At 42.5% G+C, this 25078-nt stretch overlaps 1 protein-coding gene across 1 annotated transcript; it reads left to right on the top strand.

The window, feature by feature from the left end:
- The first annotated feature begins 5748 nt into the window (after positions 1 to 5748).
- LOC119015465 (sodium- and chloride-dependent GABA transporter 2-like) lies at positions 5749 to 24266 on the top strand. The gene is made up of 15 exons (XM_037091450.1): positions 5749 to 6242; positions 6362 to 6609; positions 6898 to 7032; positions 9672 to 9812; positions 9904 to 9991; positions 10098 to 10230; positions 12207 to 12341; positions 13330 to 13433; positions 13923 to 14047; positions 15206 to 15318; positions 15435 to 15572; positions 15680 to 15782; positions 19182 to 19282; positions 20162 to 20332; positions 20459 to 24266. Coding segments are annotated over exons 1-15 (1857 nt in total). The 5' UTR covers positions 5749 to 6240; the 3' UTR covers positions 20579 to 24266.
- The last annotated feature ends 812 nt before the right edge of the window (positions 24267 to 25078 follow it).

The following is a 25078-nucleotide window of genomic DNA, read 5'->3' as shown; positions in this document are numbered from 1 at the left end:
AAGACTCCTTAAGCCGCACATACACAAAGAAATATTTGTGAGTACTTTAAATTGTTTGTCGAAGCGCTTAACCGCAGGTCCAGACTGACCAACCGATCAACCGATCGCTGATCAAACTTTTACTGCACAGAACAGCACTCACATATGAAGTGTGCTAGTGTATGGGGATTTGGATATTTCAAGGTGAACCTCAAAAACAAAAAAAAGAAACGAACATTACCTTTAAGTTTTCCAGACTGAGAGCAGCGGTAACACATCACGGAGCGGCCCAATGTGGTTTTACGACTCATGCAGGGAATTGCCCCTCGAAACATTCCCATAAAATCTCCAGGAAAGATTATCAGCACCAAATATCTGGCCTGCCACAAGCCTCGGGGGAGCCCTGTACAGTGTGGACATAAGGCCAGAGGTTACATTTAAATGAGTCCTCTTTTACAAGGCATGCTTTTCAGGCAGGCTGGAGAGGAAAGGGGTGAAGCCACAGGAATGTTTACCTATTTAGGACATGGGAAGTAGGGTATGGGATGGAGGTAAGGATTTAGAGGTCTGATGTCGACCACATCAGGACCTCCACTTGCACAGGGTTCAAAGGAGGCACTTTAATTCCGTACAGTGTGTTGTGATGTGAAGGTTGTAGCCATCCTCCGAGGACTGAACTGCATTCATCCTGGGACGTACGTAGACATTTTGAAGGGGCAGAGGCTCAAGAGAAAAAAGGGGCACTCACCCCACCCACTAGTCCTCTGTTTTCGAGGACAGAGGCTGGTCAGCCCTTTAAGCCCAACACACCCAGCTGTGCATCCTTGTCAGGATGTGTTTGCTTGTTGCAGTCATGCCTGCACAGAGGCCTATACCAGAATCTGTGCTCTTATCTACTCATGTGACTGAACAGGAGAATTGTAATTTGTAAAGAAATAAAGTACACTTATGCATCATCAGATTCTGGAGGTTTAAGGTTGGAGATAGATAGATAGGATTGTGTCTGCCAGTGAAAACCCACAAAACAGATTACATCTTTTTCTAAAGATTGTCATGGTACAGATCATACCAGTCACATGTAGCAAACCTGTTCAGCTGTCTTTGCACCAATGCAACCCTCAATGTTGTACCTACCAGTACCTCCTGTAATATGCAGGTCATCATAGCACAAGCACGGGTGTGTCTGTGACCAGTAAGCATGTCTCTGAGCCAAAAGTGTCCCTGCATCAGGAGTGTATTTGTATAGTCGTGTCACATTAGACATATGGCTGGCAGCAATGCGGTTGGCTTACAGTGAATGAACAGGTGTCGGATATCTTTTCTGAACACCCGACATCATGAGACATCAATGCTGGACGCCGTAGTGAACCTGAGACCTTCCGCTTGTCAGACGATCTGCTTAACCAATCCCAAAACTCGCAGGCGTTGGTGTCGGTTGATAACTGTAATTCAAGGATTTCAATTCCTCACAATTCCTTTAACTTGGAATGATTAAACACAGGCCTTGGCTTCCCAGCTCAGGCTGAACTACTTTAAAGGTGACAGGCGCCAATTCTTACATACTGTACCTTTAAGTTCAATTTCAAGTTTTCATCTAGCAGCTGAACTCAATTTGGACTCAAAAACTGTGTGTAATAAGAGCAAGTATGTAATTGAGGGCTATAGTCGCATGTTTTCATGTGTATTGCAAACTACCTGGGTATAAACTCGAGTGCCCTGAGCAGATATCGTAATCAAAGCTAAATGTCGGCCACTACTATTTGAGATGCTTCCCATTAAAAACCTTGCAGCTTGACAACATGATGGACGCGGGCTGGAAGAGTTTCACAATGCCTACCACTGTATATCAGTGACCCACTAACCTTGTCTTGGATGCCAGACACCAATAAAAGCAGCCATAAAGCATGCAGAAACTGTGTACGGCTACGGCTGGTCTGAGTTACACGCCGTGGCACCACATTTACAGGGGCTGCAGGTTTGTCAGGACAGAACAATGGCGACTGTATTGAAGGACCCTTAATGCTGGGAGTTTTATTTGGCCCCTGGGAGGCAAAGCAGAGTCTGAATTTAAAGAGACAATACGCAGGCTGTGCATGTGCAGGCCTACTTAAGTGGAGTGTGCACGTGTGCGTTGAGGAATTTGCGCATTGTATATGATTGCAAGACTTTTTACCACTTCCTGACTCTTGACCCTTGACTTTTGGATTTTTTTGTTTTCTTTAAGGAGTCGGGGGGAGTGAGGGTGGTGGTTCTCGACTAATGAGGGCGACTAAAGTAAATTTGGGCATAATTTAATGAGGGCCTTAATTGCGGACTCAAGCCGCACACAGGAATAGTGTTATTTTAACAACTCTGTATATCCATTTCTTTAGCTTGATGAATGTCAGTGTCTTTGTGCATTTTGTGATCTTATTACATTCATCAGATTAGCAGTAACTAAGGCAGCATTATGTGGTTGTTGTTCTTTTTACCTTAAATTTACTAAGTAAATTATATTTTAGTATATATTATCATTTCAGATGAATTATTAGTAAGTCAGTTCCCCTTTAATACTAGTATAGCACTCAGTAACAAGCATACCCGAACAACCGTAACTTGCTTAATGAAAAATGTCGCCCCTCTAGCAACGTTAAAGAAAGTTCGACAATATTCCTAGATCCATCCGTCTGGGCTGAGACCCGTCCTCCATTCAAGCTTTATGGGTATCTGTTATGAATGGTTTTTTTGTGTGTAATCTTGCTCACGAACCATTCAACCAACCAACAAATAATAACCAACAAAACCAACAAAAACATAACCTCCTTGATCGAGTCGTATATGTTCCCTGGACTGTAGATAACAGGCTTTTTTCCAATTAGCACTGGTGTTTTGTTCTGAATCTATGTGTATGGATTTGTGTACGCAGTTATGGGTGTGATCTGAGAGCGTATAGATGTGAGCTTTTGTGTTATTGTTGCCTTTTGTAATGTGACCTGAACACATTATGTTTCATATTTGAATGGTATCCACTCATAAAACGCGAATCAACATTACCATAAAGGGCTGCCGTCCACAGTACTGGAAAAACTAGATAAGACATCCTGTTCTCGCTGTCTGTGAATGATCATGACAACAACACCGGTGACACAAAAACTGTGTTTGATTCGAGCCACTCAGGTGAAGAAACGTCAAACGTTAAAAATCTATTTTTGTAAAAAATAAAAACATTTTTTCTTCTTTGTTTTGTTCCATTTGTATAATCTGCATGATCCAAAGCTGAAGAAAGGTCTTCCCGCAAGGGAGTGTCATCGGCAGCAGTGCTTCCTCTCCCAGGTGTAATTACAGAGGAGCCGGAATTCACATTTAACCAGGAGACACAACTTGCTTACTGGAAATATGGTGAAACCAAACCAGCAGAATGTTTCTTGTAAAACCAGCTCTCCCGGTCTCCTGCTCAAGTCAGACCTGATGAGACAACAGATAATGGCAACTGTGGGTAGCAAAAGTAAAACTGGGATGGATCTGACAAATTCAGAATCATTTATCTTGTAACCCAAAGTCCGTGTAAAGCAAATTCAGCCATTTTCTTCTAAACAACATTAGGCTACAGGTTTTGTGGTCATGAAGGGAGCTGGGATTTATCTGCATAAAGCAAAAAAAAAAAACTTTAGTTGTTTGTATTTATTTCCGATGAGTTTATCAGGAGAATTGGAGCAGTATTTTTTTTATGATTGTTTGGAAAGGTAAAGTGAGCTTATTTTAATTACAATAGCAATGAGCAGTTATGGAATTGTGTCAAAATGCCAGCTTGGTTAGGTTCTGTAGGGGCTTGGGTTTTAATAAAGTTTGAAAGTACCATTGCTATATCGTATGCCCCCTGTAACCTGAAACACAGGTATGTTGTGCGTGCATGTAACCACAAGTTCAAGTGCAATGAATTCCATGTTAGCATGTGATTTATACACCTTGTAATATAACCTAATAGGATTATACAGTGGAATGCAAGTTTTTTATTCTGAATGAAGTCCTTGGGAGCAGAGTGTAAGCTGGAGCCTGGAACTTTTTAACGGAGGCTGTAAATGCTCAGCTGAATGAGCTCAGGCAGTGACACAGGCAATTAAATTTGCTGTGAGCTGCTTGACGTGGCCTAAATGGTTAAGACGCACAGACCATATACAGGACAGGGTCCCTCTATATGATATTCTCACATGAGTCTGTCCATATTAAAGGAGAAAGTCGCCCAAACTATCAGGATTCAGTCATTATCTACTCACTCCCATGCCCATGGAAAGGTGGATGAGGTTGCGTCATCATCTGGAAAATATTTCTGGAGCTTCGCAGCAAAACAGCGTCACAGCATTTTCTTCCTAAGAACTGAAGTCGATAGGGTTTTGTTTCAAAACATAAAAGAAAAATTAAAAAATGTACTTAAATATTTCTCTTTAAGCCCGCCTGGTGGAATCCAAGTCTCTAGAAGCCCCCAGATCCAAACTGATTTAAAAGGCATTATTTACACTGTTTTTAAAGGTACACTATGTGGTTTTGAACATATTAATGAGGTAATAATGAAGCTAGAAAGATGGCAGGGTCCGCCAAATATTAAAAAAGTAAAACGGTATGAAACTGTGTTGCCCTTTCTGATTAAAATGTCTTCCCCCAAACTGCATAATGCTCCTTTTTAATGCTGAAATTTGGACTGTAGCTGCTAAGATAAAAAGGCTCAGCACACCCTGTCTTAAGTGACTGCAGGAGCACATCCGTTTGTAGAGGGTGTAATCAACGTCTTTTCAAATCAATTTGGGCTCTCTGGGCTTCAAGAGACTTGAGTTACCCATAAAAGCTCTGGGTTTCTGGAGACTTGTGAGAGCTTTTAATATGTTTTTAATGTAGCACCCATCTACTTCGGGTTTATTCAGAGAATGCCGACACGTTCGGTGGACACCCTACTCTCCATCGTCATTGGCTGAGTGGATAATGACTGAATTTTTCCCTTTTGGGTGAACTCATCCTTTAAATATAAACTCACTCGGGTGGGGAGGGGATGGGGGGTGTGTCCTGTGTGTGGTGACGTCACGACTTAAAGCAGCAGGTTGAAATCTCTACATAACGGAAGTACAATCACAATTCATGACTTGTAATATCCTCATTAAGTGTCAAAGTCCATAAAATCATGACGTTGAAGATTTTAAAGAAGAACTTCAGTAACAAGTCTCAAGTTCACAATTAATATACACAGCAAGTGTCGGAGCTTTTGTTGAAATAAATAATAATTCGCTGTTTTGTAACATTATCTCCGGGGTGCTTTCATAACCGGCGCGTTGCTGGGAAGTAAACACGCGCGGGGCTCTATCTCCCAACATAGAGTTGTCTCTGAAGGGCTCGCGCTGCACAGCACACCGGCGAGCAGCTCCACACAGAGCCCGGAACAAACCATTCGACCACCCTGACACGGGGGTGGCGGCGGTGTGGAGACCTCCAGGAAACGCAGAGGTAGGCAACGTAGCGTCGAATTCTCCGCAATTTATCCTTTCGCACGACACGCCCGGTGAAGGTCAATGTTCAGTTATGGCCGTTTGTGCGTGAGGCATCAATTGCAGAACACCGCGAGCCTCGCATCACGCCTGCCTGCATTTCCTCACTGATAGCGTAGCACTGTTACGGAACGGTTACATGTGTAGCCTTCAATTTGGGGGACAGCCATGCTTACAAGTTCGTCCGTGTGTTTGTGTTTCTTCAACGTCATTATCCGCTTATTGAAGCGATTTTTATTTGTGGCTTGTGCTCAGTGTGGGAAAGGGAGGAAGCGTGAGACTGAGGTCATGGTCACAACTACAAGGCAAAGAAGTTCTGCTGCTACATCTGCAGCAAGAGCAACCCCCCCTTCAACGGTGTTATAACTGAGGGGTATGATCTTGAGGGAGTGGACATGTACAGGGTTTGTCTGACAGAAAGACAAATCACACCTATACATGTCTGTGTGATGCTTAATACACCATAAAATCACCCCCATACCACCACATGACATGGCATTAAAGGTGTGAACAGATCATTTATCAACAATGCACAAGTTTCTTTGCGAATTTGCTATTTGAAGTAGCGGGAGAAATTGCTCCCGGCCCAGTTTGTGCATCCAAAATCAACGTTTTAGGTCCTTGAGCGCGCTTGTGAGGCACAGATAAGGGACACACACCCACGTCCTTGAGACACACATCGCAGATAAGTGAGGCGACCAAACAAACTGTCAGAAAGTACACCCGCTCTCAGTCAGTCCTGGCTGTAAAGATGTGAGTGAATAGTAACTCATAGTAACTTAACTGTCATTCCCTTCAGGGATCTTTTTTTTTTTCTGGCCTGTTCTGCCCGTTAACTTTTCTCCACACTTCCTTTGTTTCTCTCTCCCCAGGGGCGTGTGTGTGTCTCTGCCAGAACCGGTGATCATTGACAAAATGCCTCCAGAGCAAGGAGACGCGCTGCTGGATAAGTTTAACCAGGGGAGCCTGCCCAACGGGAAAGAGGCCACCAAAGAAGAGGGCCTGCATGCCAGGGGCCAGTGGGCCAGCAAGGCTGAGTTCCTCCTGGCCGTGGCGGGCCAGATCATCGGCCTGGGAAACGTCTGGAGGTTCCCTTACCTCTGCTACAAGAATGGAGGAGGTAAAGCGTGAGGGAAGAGAGAAAGTTTCAGCTAGAAAGTGTGAAAAATTTTCTCCCTCTGTCTATCATCTTGTCCTCTTTCTTTCTTCCTCTTTTTCTCAAATGTCTCGGAGAACTGGGAATTTGATTTAAGTAGTATAGCAGTGTGAAGATTAAGTTTGGATTAAGTTTTGGGTGAAGAGTGAAAACAAGAATGGGGTTAAAGTTATTTTAGCGTTAGATAACTGACTGAATGTAATCCCTGAAGTTTTCCCACGCTAATAGCACCTTCATTTTTCCGGCGTCCAGGTGTGTTCTTTGTACCGTACCTGCTGTTCCTGGTGCTGTGCGGCATCCCCCTGTTCCTCATGGAGACCTCACTGGGACAGTTCACCAGCCTGGGAGGGGTCAGCGCCTGGAGGACTATCTGCCCATTATTTGGAGGTACGCTTATCTTACTAGGTCATCAGTAGACTATTTTTGGCTGCAGATTGCGCTGTTGTTGTTGTGTTGCATCACATATAGTTACGTGTTACAGTAATCGATATCACAGATGTATACTGTATTGCATACTTTTTCAGAATATTATACAGAAGAAATGCTCATGGTATTTTATTATTAATATTCCTTTTATTTAAGTGCACTGATGACATTTCAAACATTATGATTATTAGATATGTCACACACTTCATAACTACATTTTGTTGATGCAAAATGTGTGTCTATTATCTGATATATCGATATTTGTACCCCATTTTAATGGTTTCAGCTATCGTCCCAAGATCGCTCAGGAACTAACTATAATTTTCCAGAGCCGACAATGACCTATTTAAACATCTTGTTTAGTCTAAATCACCAGTGATAGTCGTATTTGACAGAGAAAAGCAAAAAGCAATCTCATGAATAACGTGAACACAAAAGGTTAAACATGTATCAAAATCTTTGCCATATCATTTTCTTCCAATTGACTAGGCGGTTTGTTGCCGAATCCTTTTAGCCCCACTTGTGTTGTTCTTATTCATTATTGCTATTCCTAATTTGGTGCACCAACACTTGTGGAATGGACTACTACTGTTTGTTAATGTATAATAAGTTAGGGGGCTGGGACAGATTGTCAAAGTACCAGTTGTCATCCCTATAATGTCACAACAATGGGATTTTGTCAAAAATATTGATTAAGTTTCCAAGTCCTAGCAGTGTAGTGTTTTTTAGATATTAATCCTGCACCGGGATATAGTCTACAAATACTGCAATATTATTTAAGGTCATTTGGCCCAGTGCTAGCTGACACATATATTTGCAAAGCAATTAAATTAGTTATATTAAGCTAAAACACACAGATAAGGTAGAAGTTTGGACACACATGGAGATAACTGCAGTGTAATGGTGACTTGTAGTTTGAGGTGACATGCCTTGAGGCATTAAACCGGCCTGTTGCCACTATCTTCTTTTCCATCTTTTCCTTCCTCTTAGACTGCATTTCCTTTCCTCTCTCACTCTCACTTCCCCTCCCTTCTGCATTCTCCTTTCCTTCCCCTTGTCTTTTTTCCTTGATCTTTCTCTCCATTACTTCGTCGACATCAGTGCAAAACACTGCAGACGCACATAATAATATCAGTATGACTACAATCTGAGGGTCTGTCATGCCATGCCAGCTGCTTGCGTGTGCAGACCATATTGAATTTCAGTCTGTGTATCAAAACAATTTAAAAGGTTCAGAAGGCAACACACTCGCTGCCTGCCAACAAAAACACTCTTGTTTTCATGTTATCCGGCTATCCAAACAAAGGATTGTAGTTAGGTATTAACCAGCGCACAATAGACCATTGAAACAGACCGTGCTGGGATCAGTGTGATGATTTTTAAAACTTATCACAGATGATCCAAACCCTTCAGTAATGGAAGCTGGTTTGCCATTAAACATTAGGATGGTCAAAACATTCAAGTATCAAGTAATTGATCATCATTAGCTGATATCCATGCTGCCCTTTCTATACATTAGATAGTGGTTGATGTTTAAAGGTGTGATATGTAAAATTTTTAAATGACGCTCGAAAATGAACTAAAGTTATCAGTGTGAAGAAGGAAACGTTTTGGTGTTATATCGAAGACGGCCATGTATTGTGTTGCAGAGGTATGTACAGAAGTTAGCATGCTAACCTGCTAGTCCAGACTTTGCTTTTTCACAAAACCAGTCCGAGGTCAGGGGGCTCAGACATGACTGGATGTGATCTTAAGACACAAAGCCGTGCTGCTCTACCACCACAAATTCTGGTCATATGATTGAGAGAGAATAGCCAGAGCAGCCACTGAAATTCATCTTGTGTGGAGATTGTTTTTTGTCTTATATTTTGATATTTGGACCTTTAACAGCCCAGTTTTATTTTCACTCAGTGACACTTCTACTGCCTACCATGCAGTTCAGCCTTTCAGGAGGCTCAGAGATGTTACAGGAGACAAAATGTTCCAGTTGAACTGCTCCATACTGCTTTTTCTTCTTCTTTTTTTTTCACCCTACTCATTGACAAATATTTGAGTGTGTTGCTCTGCCCCTCGGTCCATATGACCCACAGATACACACAAACATTTGCATATGCTCACCGTGTCAGCAATTCATTGTTGACAGCTAGTCATGTGAAGGCCATGCGTTTTTAGCACTGGGACAAACTCTGCCGTAGCAGAGACTGTGCAGCGCTGCCTCGGGCACACGTGTTCGTATATAGACACGCTGCACATTTCAATGTGGCGTCATCAGATAATGGCTTGAATTTCATTAGAAGGTCCCACAAACAGCTGTTTGTCTCCAGCCCCACACCCTCTAACCCACTCAGTGCATTATAAGACCATCATTCATTCTTAATAAAGATATACTAGATGTGGGCTGCAAGTGGAGTGTCTGAATCAATGGCTGCTTTCATTTGGAGCTCAAGTGACTTGGAAGGGATAATACATCATTTGTGCATGAGTGCTTTGATGCATTTATTTGTGTGTCTGTGACTTATCTGGCTGCGTTATCGTGCTGTACATCGGCCAGCGATCACACCCTATATATGTGTGTCTTGCATCTCCTTATGTCCATGCAGGTCTCGGTTATGCCAGCCAAGTGATGATCCTTCATGCCTGTGTGTACTACATCGTCATCCTGGCCTGGGCTCTCTTCTACCTGTCCTACAGCTTCCAGGCGGAGCTGCCCTGGTCACACTGTAACAACACATGGAACACCGGTCGGTAGAGACGTTGTCTCATTGCAGTTTGAGGCAGCTGTGCAAACCTAAAGGGGTAATTAGAATGTGTTGTGTGTGTGTCCACCTGCAGAGTCTTGTGTACTGTTCAACCACAATCAGACAGGCAATGTGAGCAGCGTGCCGGAGAACGCCACCTCCCCTGTCATGGAGTTTTGGGAGTGAGTCTAGCATCCTTGATTTCTCATCAATGTTCTTTTGTGGTATTGATCATGCATTAACAGTAGTTTGTGTGTGTGTGTGTGTGTGTGCGCGCCTGCGCTCTAGGCGGGAGGTGCTCCGTCTCTCCAGCAATTTAGACGAGCTGGGACCAATCAGCTATAAGCTGGCTCTGTGTCTGGCCGTCGTCTGGCTCGTCTGTTACTTCTGTGTCTGGAAGGGAGTGAAGTCCACCGGAAAGGTGAGCAGAAACCACAGCAACATCAGCAACACAATGCAATTGTACACATTAAAGTGTGTTCACAGGTCTTGCGGAGTACTACTGCATATGTGAAGAAAAGTAGCATAAAGCCTTTCGTGGCTCCTGTCGAAGCTGCGTGTAATCTAATAAATGACCTCCACTTGAGGGCTAAATTGTATTGTGGGTAATTTAGGGACCAGGTTATGAAAAGGAGGGAGAATGCGTGAAATAAAGAAGGTGGATTCTCTGGTTCAATCAAGCTGTGTTATAGGAGTGCAACGTTAGACCAGCGGACTTCTTTTCAAAACCCTGTGCCTACACTACCCACAATGCACTGCCACTGAGCGACATCAATGGAGGTATTTTATCAGATTACATGTGTTCTCCCCTTGAGCCACAAAAGGCTTCATACATTTTTCTTCATCACATATGCAGTAGTTCTCCCCAACACCTGTAAATACGCTTCAATGCGTAAAATTGGTGGAGTTACCCTTTAAGTTAGTAGACTTGTTTCTGATATGAACATTTCACAAACATTGTGGTTGCAGCAAGGATGTTTAGCAGCAGCTGACAGGGACAGGTGCATGCCGGCGTATTGAAAACAACAGGAAGTCAGTTAATGCTGCTTCTAGAACCATAAATCGGTCTAATCTGAACACACAGACGTAGTCATTTATGATGGTATTATCTCTGTCTGTATTAAAAATCTGTAACGCAATTTCAGAAACCATATAAAACAGAAGCGTGACAACATCACATTTTCAAAGTGATCCAGTGATGCCTAGAACATAACAAATCGCCAAAGTAAACTCGACAACTAAAATGACAGCGCTCATGCTCAAGCCCGTAGTGTAACCTACTGAATCCATAAAAACATCTCACAAAGCATGATGGGAACTGTAGCTCCAAAACTGAGAGCATGATTATCCAAGGGGGGCTGTTAGAGGGTTCAGTAATGAAAATAAGAATAAAAAAATCTGTTTTTGAGGAATCTCCTTTCTTCAGACAGCAGAGATGACAAGGTCAGATAAACAGTGTCCATGAGACTGGCAGCATCTCAGCGTCTTGCTCGAAGGCTTTTCGGCAGAAAAGAAGCAGATGCTTGCTTGTTTGTGTCAGCAGCACTGATGGCATCTTGATAAAACAGTTCCTCGCTTTAAAAGCTGCTTTTTCCGGTTTTCCTACCTGAGCCGTCAAGTTAGGCTTGATTTGTTTGAAATGCAAGTTTTACACTCAACACTCTGTCCTCCCAATACTTCCTGGGTGATCAGGAAGGACTGGTGCAGGGGGTTGACCAGGAATTGTTGTTTTACTGGTGGCCTTATTGTCCTCTGAGAACAGATTGTTTATTCAGCTGTGAAAAAACACATATTTATAAGTTTGTATTATTACTTTATTTATATTGTAAATTACAATTCTGAGTTTGAATTTCGCCTCCAAACGTTCACAAAGCCCCTAAAGTACATTTATTGCCAGAAAATTCCCTTTCATGCTTTAGTACCTTTTCAATATAAGTAACATGTTTCTGCTTTAAGTGAAGAGAATGTGCACACAAGGCCGTGAAGGAAGTCATTTGATTGAATCATTACTCTTTAGAGATTTACGATTACATATTGAGAAATCCTTTAATTTGCTCTAAACCAGGCCACATCTAGTAGCATAAACTTGTGCAACAGAAAGTCTTTTTTTGGAAATGGCAAAACACTGACTGTTAGCAAAGTCGAAAACAGAACATAAATCTTCCTCTTTCATATGGCTAGTAAATGAAATAAGGGACCGGGCACTGCAATAATTCTGCAGAGCTTGTTTGTTGTGTCACCGCTACCATCCGTCAACAAGTTTTAAGACTCCAACTTTCCAGGGTTCCCTCTAGTTGTATTTTAGCTCTGTTTGAGGACATTACAGACGTGTCCCTCCTGTCTACCTGGCATCCTGACCACATCCCCCCCCCCCCCCGCCCTCTGTGTACATTCTAGGTGGTGTACCTGACAGCCACCTTTCCATATGTCATGCTGTTTGTGCTGCTGGTGCGCGGTGCCACCCTGCCCGGGGCGACCCAGGGCATCATCTACTACCTCAAACCCAACCACACCCGCCTGGCGGACCCACAGGTACAGACATACACACACACACATACACACACACAAACACACACATGCTTTGAATGTGTTGAGACTATGCACCACTAAAAAAAAAAAACAAAACAAAACAAAAAAGAAAACTCTCTTTTGGAGAAATTCTTCCAGGTGGTATAGCAGCTTCTACAGTCAGGAGGGCCTTACCTGTCAGGTGAGAAGGTGTATTGTTAGGTCTACAGCGCAGTAGGAAAGAATCATGGACCCTTGTCTTTGGCATCGCACCATGCACAGACAGTGTATAAGCCCAAAACAGTGAAAATAAACTGTCTATTCTCAACCATTTCTCATAGCAAAAAACAGATGCCCATAGATGCCTTTACTTTTAATCAATGAGAGCTAACAAGAGACACATTATGTCCTCTTATAAGATAAAATGGTGAGTTTTTACTGAATATACTTTTTTGTTTTTTGACTTTGGTATGTATCTATAGGATTTTGTTTTTGCCCAAAATGTAGCATTAATAAACAAGATGAAGATTTTTGAATTAGAAATAGATATATAACTGGTGTTTTTGACAAGATACGGGAGCAATCACCAAAACCGCAATGAAACACAGATTATTATCTTCTGTTGTCACTATACAGACCGTCAAGACGTTGACAGGTTGATTTTAGCTATTCTGACTTTTGTGATTTCTCAGCTTTATATAAATCTGCACTTTGTTTTGTACATGTTATGTCCAAATATTAACAGAGTGGTGATTAAAAGTTAATCATGGACATTCTGAACTAGTCGACTAGTAGCTCAGACATTTGACTGACAGTTTAAACTCTGAATAGTCGAACAGTCAGAATTGAGCATTATTATCTTTATCATTATCACCACAATGACAACGTAATTGTCTGATAAAATATTGCCTTTACATATTTGTTTACTTCTAGTGATAAAATTTGAAATTAGCTTACTTTATTCCAAGTAAACCCTCTGTCTGTGTCTGTCTCTGTCCCTCTCTCTCTGTAGGTATGGATGGATGCAGGTACCCAGATATTTTTCTCATATGGGATCTGTTTGGGAAGTCTGACAGCCCTCGGCAGTTACAACAAATACAACAATGACTGCTATAAGTGAGGCACTTTGTCACGCACACAAAAAAAAAAACACACAACAGCCGTCCTTAGCCACTCAGCATCTGCACTCACACTCCACTCCAGACACACCACGCTCACTGAAATATACGACGCAGGCTCCCACTGGTCAGATGGCTTCCACGAGGAATGGCTGGAATGGTCAGAGAAAACACACTGACACAGCCACACCTCAAAAGAAAAGCCCTCGCTGCCATGTTTCCCACACTCTGGTGCTCCCACACACACATAGAGAGAACGCCTTACACTTAGTGTGTATTTACAGTAACAGGCCGGAGCTCTACAACACAAGGCCAGAGCCCAACATCAAGACCTCACCTGTTTCTGCTACAAAGCCAGTTTCCCTAACGCCACTTACTACTTTCTGGCTTTTGTGTCACGTTGTCTGAACTGCTAATCCAACTTCTTCAAGCTGTGTCTTGTGATAATGCGAAATTAATTACGCTTTGTGTGTGTGTTGCCCTGCAGGGACTCTTTCGTCCTGTGCCTCCTGAACAGCTTCACCAGCTTCCTGGCAGGTTTTGCCATCTTCTCTGTGCTGGGCTTCATGGCTGAGGAGCAGGGTGTGGACATATCCACCGTGGCCCAGTCAGGTAGAAAAATAAATAAAGCGCTGTTGGTGGTGAAATAGGTGCAGTATGTCATGCTGACCGTACCTAAATAGTAATCTAGAAGTATGAGAACAGGCAAGATTAAAAATTGTAGGGCTTAGTTGAAGGTATTAACACATGCCATAGGCAGTCTTAGATAAAAGCTTCCCTGGGTGCACGGGTGGCACAGAGGCCGAGTTTTTGCCAGGTCTCACATTCTAGCAAAGCCTCATTAACTTAAAATTTTTTTTTAAAAAAGGTGATACAGCAAAATGTAATCACACAAAATAAGTTCATGCCAGTCAGGAGGTTTTTCCATGAGAAAGCGATTCCTGCCATCCGTATTAAGGAAAGAGCATTTTAAATGTCAGAAACGTTACAAAATCAGCTAATGCGAAGACCCACTAATGCTTAAGTGGAATCTGTGCACTTTTTTAATTCCTGTGAATTTTGACACACAAATGTATGCCATGGATAATAATAAATGGAACAAAGGGAATCCAAAATGGAAGAAGCAATCATATTATATGACATCCAATTTTATAGAACTCTGTTCTGCCCGTTGAAGTGCCACTCCATTACAACATCCTGCTTTGTGGCCAGCACACTTTTACAACAAAAAAAGGAAATGATGCGCAGAGCTGAGTGCCACAGACAGGGTAGGGAAGTTGAAAAGTTCCGCAAGATGTGGATGCATCACTGGTTTTGGTCTTTTTGATGGAATTGCTAATGGTCAGAAATTATATGATAAAGCAGGGATGCCCCTGAAAGGGACAGAGGGGTCCACTGAAAAACTTTGGGTGGCCACCCAAAGGTGGGGCCAGGACGGTCCAAAGCAACAGACTGGCTTCTTATTTTCATCTAATTTTCACACGTCCTTGGCCGCACTGCTGACATAAATCCAGCCATCTTCTTCTTATAAATGCAAATATTTATAATATTTTCCTTTATTTAAGACAAAAAAACACCTTGTGTGTGGCTGTTTTGTTTCCATACATACTTGTTTATACTTGGATAATCTACCAACTATCGATAATACCTTTGTCGGACAGGAATAATCTGAATCCATAAAATCAAGACAAGACTACTGTTTCACATTTCTATGTTTGACGAAGATGTATTTTCATCATGCTTTTCCTTCGGTGGCGTGTTTCCTCTCAGGGCCGGGCCTTGCCTTCATTGCCTACCCGAGAGCTGTAGCCATGATGCCTGTACCCCAGCTCTGGGCTGTCTGCTTCTTCCTCATGATCATTATGCTGGGACTGGACACACAGGTAGAGATACACACTCACAATCACGCTCACACTCCGACTATGATGAATCACTTTTGGTGGCATTGATGTAGTATGGCGTAAAACGTATCGACCCCGTGTCCCCTTCCGTCACTCAGTTTGTGAGCCTGGAGGCCCTGATGACGTCGGTGTCTGACCTGTATCCTCATCTGATCCGACGAGGCCACCGCAGAGAGCTGCTGCTGCTGTTTGTCTGCATCGTCTGCTTCCTGCTCGGGCTGGTCATGGTCACGCCGGTAAGTGGATGGGTGTGAACGTGGTGTACGTGATCCTCCGACTTACTTGTTATGGAGTAATGTCATTTTCCGCCTTTCGTGTGCATGTTTGTGTCCACCCGATGCAGGGTGGCCTGTATGTGTTCCAGATCTACGACCACTTCTCCTGCAGTGGAGCCAGCCTGCTGCTGCTCGCCATCTGCCAGTCTGTGGCCATCGGCTGGATTTACGGTACAAATCCCAACTCCAATCCTTCTATCTTCTGACCTCTTCTCTCCTTTACTTTATTTGACCTCTTTGCCACTCCTCTCTTATAATTTTCTCTCCCTGCTCCTCTGCTTTCTTTCCATTTCTTTCCTATCATTCTTTTCTTTCGTTCTATCCGTCCTCCTCCCCTCTCTCTTTTACCTTACCTTTCATTTTCTTCTCTCCTTTCCTTTCTTCTTATCCTTCCCTCTCTTCTCCTCTAATTTCCCTTTCTTTCGTGTCATTTCCTTTCCTTTCCTCCTCTCCTCTCCTCTTTTCCTTTCCTTATTTCCACTTCCTTGCCTCCCATCTACACTAACTTCCTCTCCCCTTTTCTCTCCTGTCATTCCTTGTTTTCCTTGTTTTTGTTCCCTTTCTCTCCTCTTAATTTCTCCCTCTTCTTACCTTACCTTTCATTTCTTCCTTTCCTGCCCTTTATTCTCCAATCCTTGCTTTTCATTTCCTTTCCTTTCAACATCTCCTACACCCTCCTCTTCACTATCCCCTTTCCTTCTTCTCTCCCTCCTCTGTCCTTTCCTCTTCTCTTCTCTTCTCTTTTTCGTTTCTTTCTTCTTCCTTCTTCCTTCCTTCCTGTCTTCCCCTCTTCTACAGCCTCACACAGTCTCTTTGTTGTTTTCATCTTTTAATCCTGTATCTTGTTGCTTCTTAACCCATTTTGTCTGTAGAATTTAACCCACCACCCCATCCAATGTCAGAATTTAATGAAATTCAGTTGACTCTCATTAGTCTGACAAAGGGACTCCAGATTCTGTTAAATTTGAAAATTCCTTAATAAATCTCAGGCTTATTGTATTCAGGACATAAAGAGAATATAAAGACAGACTGGAGTTTTTTATTATCACTCCACTAATGAAAGTAGTTCCTAAAATCTGATAAACACACCCAGTCAAACGGTCCACTTCCTCCCCTCCTTCTGCATTCCACTTGGAGTCAGTAGACAGTATATTAACATGGCTGCAGCTACCCACTGTTGTAAGGAGACTGGCTCCTAGCCAGGCCCCTGTCTGTCTCCTCCGGGCCCTAAATCAGCCCCCGGGCCCCGTCGCCTCTCAGTCTCAGCCTGGCGGCCCCAGGGAGCCCCTATCCCAGCCAGACCTGGGGCTCAAGAGCATTTTACAAAAACATTGTTTGTTTAAGTGTGAGATGGGTGGAATGCGCCATGTATGTACATCAGGACGCCACATTCACGTCATCAGGACAACTAACTTCATGTTTGGTAGAGAATAAAGCCAGAAAAGTTGTGAAATATATATAAAACAGTGCCGTGGTATCACAGGTGAAAACAAATATGTCAAGTAGATTAGCAGTGTGTGTGTGTGTGTGTGTGTGTGTGTGTGTGAGGGGGGGTGAATATGAATACCAAGGAAGCCTGTTTTTACGGCTCTCCCAGCAGTAGGCGAGTGGAGCAGCAGAAGGGTTTTAAATGGACTGGGTAACACAGCGGTCAGGACTCCAGCGCACCTTTCCCCTCTCTTTATGACTGTGGGATTTCACGGTTTTCTAAGGACTCTAACATACACTGACACTCCTCTGCTCCGCCGCCGGTTATGTCCTCCTGCAGGAATTTCGCTCCACGGGTTCTGTTGTTTTAGAAAAGGGACACCCACTGTCAATCAGTGGATCATCAACATGTTAAAAGCTGCTCACAAAGAAATACAAACAGAAAGGGTAAAAAAAAAAAAAACTACACATATGAAGTACTTACTACCAAGAACAGGCTTTGAACAAGTTCCACATGCCTCAAGTATGGAAGCTGTGAAAGGTCACGCTTGCATTTATTTGTTCTTTTTATTGAGATCTCGAGTTAATGATCTAGTTATCTTGATCTCTAGAAAGATAAGTGGAAATGACAAACACACTGCTATGTGGGGTGGGTTTGAGAGTATTGAAAGCAGGCCGTAATATAAAGTATGTATGTAAATAAGACTGAAATAGAGTCTGGCCTGTTCTCCACTTCAACCAGTTGCTACACTTGTCAGGATGTCATCTCTGCCTGCTGGCGTGGCACTGCTGATCTCTGAAAAACCATTCTGATAATAAAGAGGAAACAAGTTCTTTTTCTTCTCATGAGTAACACATTTTCTTGCTGAAGGAAACGAGATAATGAACTTGTGATGTTGTGATAATGGGGTAAAGCATGGTGGTTCTTGGCTTCTGTAGATAAGACAGTTTGTGTTGTTTTCTTTCTCTTGAGAGCAACTTCATTCATTCCTGATCTTGAGATAATAGGGGGAAGAATCTATTTGTGGGCATGCTGGTTCTTGGCTTCCATACATTAAACACTTTGTTTATGATAAAGCCCATTAATGTCAAAGACAGTTATTGTTTAATTGATTTGTTAAAGGTGCAATATGTCAAAATTGGGCACCTGTCCGCTATCACAGGACTGCTAGGAGAAAGAGGTTCTCACGCCCGAGGCTAGCTGGTTAGCATGCATGTTCAGTAGATATCTTTGCAACACAATACACAGACGTCTTTGTCATAATGTCAAAACTGTTATTTTTTCACACTCTGTTGATCATTTTAGCTAATATTATATATAGTACACCTTTTAAGGAAATTGGAATGTTCTTACGTCCCTTATTTTTGTATATTTTTGTGATACCTTTTATATTTGCCAACAAAATAACTGAGATATAGAGCCACAGAGTGTCAACAAAATAGCTGCCAATGCCATCAGACGTCAGGCTGTAATTTAAATCTTGGAGTTCAAAACAACATAATTGGAAGTGAAAACCAAGCCGACTGTTTTGTATTATTTCACAAATTGTCTTGAGTAAATTCTGCCAAATCTTTCAGAGCTTCTTCCTGTTTTGACTGAGATGTAGAACTGCTCCAGTGTTTGCTTTAGTAGCTTTTTCTACAGCTTCGAACCACATCCAGTGATCTTTATCAGCAGGTTGAGTTTGTTTAGTCTCTAAATAAAATATGAAATGTAATTATTATTTTATATATATCTATATTTAGATTGGTTTGTTTTAGTTCTTTGTGTTAAAAGCAGTCGGCAATAAAGTATGTTAGTTTGTCTTCACTTACTTTAGATAATTGATTCCTTCCTTCTAGCCATAGCTACTATAAGCACTGCTACTACTACAATACTAAAATCTACTTTTACTGCTACTTGTCACCGACACCACTCCTAGTGCTTGTTCTACAAAGTAGAATCAATTCAATGTCAGATAAACGCTTCCTTTTTCAAGACCTTTCTCTGGTACCTTATTCTCTTGTGGTGGGTACTGGCAAAATAAATGTATTCTAACCAGAGTCGGCCACCGCCACCAAAAACAACAAGCAAGTCATAAAGCAAAGCATGATGTCAAACCGAGCCACAACCACTCATGGTGAAGTTGTTGTTGCCCACAGGAACCGACCGCTTCAGTGCCAACATCAGAGACATGACCGGCTACAGCCCGCTGCCTGTCTTCAAGCTGTGCTGGAAATACTTGACCCCAGCTGTGTGCACTGTGAGTGACCCCCTCCCCTGCTGACGTGCTGTCACACTGTTTGCTGCCTGCTCGCTGTGAAATAGTATACACATAAACACATGTTTGTGATGGCGTACAAATTTCCACTCGTGCCTGTCAAACTCTGGTGACATGTGTGGTCTTTCCACGTGTCTACATACTTATGTTACACCAATCAGTGATTGTTTGCACTTCAGATTTGTTGTTGTAACATTATCAGGGGAAAAGGGTGTGAGTCTCCCGTCTATAGTGAGTTTTCTGCATCCTTTTTGGATTTTTACACAATTTTTTTTACAGGTCTCCTGATGAGCAGCCAGCAATGATAGTAACTGTAGTAACTTCATTGAAGTCAGTGCTGAGTTGAAGTTTGCATTAACAAAGCTATAGTTATAGAGATATACACATACAAAAACAAAAACTTTTATCCCCGAGGTGTTCCTGGAAAGATCTGTGACTACGGTAACTCATGCCCGTGGGAAAAAAATGGTTCAAACACCAAACCAGCACTGGCACCAACCCAGAACCAGCTCTTGGTTCACTTTGGAGGAAAGGGGATATAGTAAGCTTTAAAGGTGCTGGCAGGTGGATTTCATTCCCTTTGGACTGAGCCAGCAAGCTGTGAATTTTTTCTTTCCTGTCTTTGGGCTATGCTAAAATAACTGGCTGCTGGCTGAAGCACATATTTACCATAAAAAAACATCAGAGTGATTTCAATCTTCTCAATAATTGGAGAGTAATGAGAAAAGCTTATTTCAGAGTATGTTTAACTGTTCATTTAGGTGCTGTCCTAGTGGGCTTCCATCCTAAGACATTTCATATTGATTCAGATTTCTACTTGCAAAGACTAACAGACCCACTGCTTCTTTCTGTCTCCTGTAGGCTACCTTTCTGTTTTCCGTCTTGCAGTGGTCTCCACTGAAGCTGGGGAAAGGTCTGGTTGCTCCAACCTGGGCCACCACACTGGGCTGGTTACTTACACTTTCCTCCGTCTCCCTGATTCCCATCTGGGCCATCTACGCCATGGCCACCACCCCGGGAACCCTACCACAGGTTACACCAGAACTCTTATTAATTAATTTAGTACCATGTGCCACTGATTATATTTTTTTCTCGGTGCTGAAGATTAAAAAAATTAATCAACTAACTTTTTCATTTCATTTATTTTTTGCCCCCCAGCGCTTCAAACAGCTGTGCAGCCCTGCCAAAACCTCATCGCTGCCCTCCCGCCACTTCCCCAACAACAACTCTGCACTCCCCTACGGTCCTGCAATGCCCCTGACTGAGAAGCCAAAGTAGCCAATCAACAACATCATCCAGGATCATATGACCTGATAAGTGGTCAGTGACGATGTAACACTGGATCCTGGTCAGCCAGTCAGGTGTGGCGAAGGGGAGGGTCGAGGTTAGAGTTAATGCCCCGGGTCCCAGTTGAAAGATAAGCTCACCCAAAAATGAAAACTCCCACTCCCATGCCGATGGAAAGTCGAGGGAAGTTTCATAGTTCACAAAACCTTCATGGAGCTTCACAGCAAATTGGGGACTTGTTTTGAAGAGGTCATATTGTGCTTTTGGGGTCTTTGCTTTTACTTTATTGTGTTCTGAAGCATTTCAGAACAGTCTTTAAAGTGAAAAGACCCAGATTCCAGGCCAAAGGGAGTTCCTCTCTCCCACAGAAAACACTTATCCTGCACTGCCTGAAACGCCTGGTGAAATATATACGCTCCAGTCAGTCAGCAGACATACAGTTGCTCCTGCTGTAGCATGTACCTTCCTCAGCATGACCCACCCTACACTGCCTCTGATTGGCTACATCCTGCCTGTGAAGTAATGCACATGTGCAACTCGCACTAAAAATTGAACAGGAGCGAGATATCTCACAATGACAGTGTGAAAAGGGATGCTGCAGCTATGCACCGTATGAGAAAAATAATGTGTTTTTTGAAAATGAATTCATGTAAACCTATTCCACTAGGAGCACGGAATACGAGTATGGACAAGAACATTTGCATAACATGACCTCTTTTAGAAGTAATAAGACAACAGAAAGATAAAGTGATCTTAAACCTTAACTATAACTGCTATGCTAAATTTAGCATGCACCCCATATTAGAAACCATGTATTAAAGCAAGTCCCCATGTACTTCAGTTGTTTAGAAGAATCCTGCTACACTGTTTTGCTGTGATGCTGCAAAGCTTTACCTGACTTTCCATCAGCACAGGGCCGAATTTTACTTTATGGGAAATCCGTTCCATTGTGGGGCTAAATGCCCTTTGGTCCACTACTGCAGACTAAACATGGTGTAACAGACTGCAGATGCATATTTCACCTCAGTGATCTGTTGTGTAATAGAGCACTGAGGTGATTCTTACCAGGTACCTAAATTGGGAGACAGTTTACCTTACCCTTAAGACCTGTCCCACCTCCTGTTACCAGCTACCAGAGACAGTTATTCTAGACAGCACACACTCCTCAATCTTTTGCTTAAAATCCAAAACGTTTCTGTTTACCAGTTGAATCACTGTACTCGCGGACCATTTAATCACAGCACCGCTAGCCATCTAGCTAAGTAGTAACGCTAATGTTTTCCTTTTTTCTTTATTTTGCCAGCATTAGGGTAACTTAGCCTACCACTCTGCTCTCCATGAGAGATGACAGTATGCGTTAGCTTGTGTGCTTAGCTCTCCACTGAATATTTCTGGTGTCATCTGGCTCTGTGAGTCAGACATGTTTTATAAAGTCATTTGTCTTTTGTATGTATGCTGCACCATTTGTGACTGGCATATCATGGAGTTCAAATGGTTCATAACATGCCTTACATCGAGACCAAGTGGTGCTAATGCAAGAGTTGCATTAGACAAATACAACTTCTTACTGCCAATATATCAAGTGCTCAACTTGGTGTCATGGTTCTACGTTATCACTGAAAACAAACATTGAAATGTGCAGTAATTGTCTTCATCCATTCTACAGATTTGTCTTGTTTAAAGAAAGTGGGAAGGAAAGTTGATCATACTTTTTATTTAGTCGTGAGCTGCTGTCTTAAATGCATCCATTTTATGTGTAGTTTCTGCAAAATAGAAAGCATTATCAGAATATCTTTGTACTGTACCAAAAATAATTATAACTTATCAAGCTGGGAAACATGCAATCATAGTATCTAAACCAGCAAACAATTTGAATTATCGCTGCTGTCTTGTTGACAAAACAGTTTTTATTCTATGCCACAGATGTTTAACTAAAAATTTCAAAGTAGATTTTAATGAGAAAATGACTGCAAAATAACTGAATCACTCCGACGTGAATCAATCTTAGGCATGGCAACATGCAGTAAGTGAAGAAAAGACCTCTCTGCAGAGTACGGATGTTTATATTTTTCAGGAGAGTGTAGTGAAACATCATGTCAGATTTATTGTTATGTGTTACAATGTTTGTCTTTTTCCTTCATCAACCTTCTGATGCAGAGAGAAAACAAGAGTGTCCTCTGTTTAAATCGACAGTGCTGTGTTTCTATCAAAAAAAAGACATATCTGCTTCTAGTTTATAATCATTTCTCCATACCTTGTACATAAAAACAACTTAAGTTCATAATGTTCCTTTTCATATATCACTTTTATAGAGGCTTTAAAATGTCAGAAGGCAGTGTTTCCCCCGGGAATTCTAACAGCAGCTAAGTGTGTGTGTGTGTGTGTTTACTTTGCGCATCCGTTCACACAAGAAGGGCTGTCGCAGTACAATCTACACAGGATATGTCAACACTGGCCAAAAATTACATTGATCTGAAGTAAATACAGAAATTGAAATGTGCTTTCTGTTTTTTTTAATGAGCATGTGTTGAATATTTGGACATTATTGAATCAGCCAAAACCAACGCCTGCGCCACATAAAGAACTCCCAGTCACATCCGCTAACAAACACACAACCTCTCTGTGGCCCTTTATTACATGAGATCACACAATAGAGCTCTCTCTATGCTGCCTTTGTTTATTTACAACAGACTAAATGGTGGCAATGCCCAGGGATGTCAGATCTATAATCCGCGACCTTCCCAGACTCTTGCCTATTTAAAGGTGCAGCATGTAAAAATTGGCTAGTTCTCAAAATATAGGTATGAGCAAATTAACAGAATAACCTCCAACTGCTGTGGAATGTAGCTGTTGTTAGCTCGGTTAGCCGTGCAGCCGGCGTTCCTGAATGTGAACTTGGACCACAGGCAAATTTTGTTACCTAGGCTGCTAGCACATCACCTTCTGACCGGCACGGGCCATGGCTAGCTAGTCAGCACACTAACTTGATCATGACATCCAAACTGTTATTTCTTCACATTCTGTTGACGCGGCGATGTTTCCAGCTAAAATTATTACATATTGCACCTTTTTTAAGTAGAGATCATGAGTTTTATGGAGACTTTTATAGAGGCCGCGGCGTGAATCAGTTAGCCGTGGTGCTGCGCTGCAGTTAAACGCATCCAGGGGGAAACACTGTGCAAAGAAGGTGTTCTGAATAATTGACTTTGCCTTTTGCTTTTTTTTTTCCCATCACCGTGAGGTCTTTACAGAGTCTCAGCGGACTTTGGGTTATGAAATCACCGCAAACTTTTAAGTCTAGGACAGAATGTACTCTTCACTGGGAAAACATCGTAATATCCAAAAGCTGAGGGACGGGGATTTTTTTTTTCTTGGGTGTGATGTGTTTGATAATACAAACTTGAAGCTGCTGTGTTTCCTCAAACTGTCACTCAATTGAGATCCTCTTCACACGCTCCTCTGAGATTAATTTAACGAGAAACAAAGTGCTAAACCCATCTGGTGTCTCTTTTACAGAAAAAAAGGCTTTCATTTACTTCCAGTTGATCCAGGTGTGTTGTTGTCTCCGTTTACAGGTGTAGTGATGCACCTCTTTATTTTAAAAATGGGCTTCTTTTGTATGCACTATTGTTATTTTCTTTTTTAAAATTTAAATATACATATACATTGTGGATAAAAAGAGTTTGTTTTGTCATTTCTTTCAAGTTGCGTGTGTCAATTGTGTGTGTGTGTGTGGGCAGGTGTGTGTGTTTGAGAACAGAGTATACTTGCGGTCGATGCTGGTTGTCACCCAGGAGACACTGCGCCTCTCCCTTGGCGCCATGGTAACAGATGCTAAGAACACACCTGGCATGTATACATGTTTGTATATATAAGAATGATGGAGGAGAGAGGAGTTGGGAGAGTACAAATATACACACACACACACACACACACCATCAGCCATTCAACCATCACAGGAACAAGCGCTGTGATTGCCTTCATCTGAAGCGTTTTCATCCTGATGGGAATTACCGGTTTAACATCCGTGAAGGGACCAGAAGTGAAGGGACGGAGGGGAGAGATGGAGCAAGAGGAGGATGGAGTGTGTGTTTGTGTGTACGTGCATGTGCGTGTGTGTGTGTGTGTGTAGAGGAGGAGAGGGAGTCATGGAGACTAAAAACGGGAGGGAGAGTTGCAGCGCCGCGGGGGTGATGAATTCTGACACCACCACTTAGATATAGCCTGGCGGTTATGTAAACGGCTCGGCTTGTCAATTAACCGTATTGGATTCCCTCCCCTCCCCGGTCGCCATAGGAAGTGGGCCGGTCCCACTCACACACGTGGCTCGGCACGCGGGGATCGCACACACACACACACACAACTTGTTTTGGTGACGCTCAATACTGTATGGAACCCGCTTTGCACGTGTGATCCGGGTTACTGTGTAATTGTGTGTGTGTGTGTGTGTGTGTGTGGATGAACGGGGGCGGTTTATGTCCATATGGTGGC

Source organism: Acanthopagrus latus, chromosome 24 (assembly GCF_904848185.1).
Source record: "Acanthopagrus latus isolate v.2019 chromosome 24, fAcaLat1.1, whole genome shotgun sequence".
Classification (NCBI taxonomy): domain Eukaryota; kingdom Metazoa; phylum Chordata; class Actinopteri; order Spariformes; family Sparidae; genus Acanthopagrus; species Acanthopagrus latus.
Note: the sequence above shows the minus strand (reverse complement) of the source record. Positions and strands in the feature narration are given on the sequence as shown.

Coding starts and splice junctions, on each gene's coding strand:
- LOC119015465 (XM_037091450.1), top strand. Junction 13,434..13,922: donor TACAACAATGACTGCTATAA/GTGAGGCACTTT, acceptor GTTGCCCTGCAG/GGACTCTTTCGTCCTGTGCC. Junction 15,319..15,434: donor TGCTGGGACTGGACACACAG/GTAGAGATACAC, acceptor TCCGTCACTCAG/TTTGTGAGCCTGGAGGCCCT.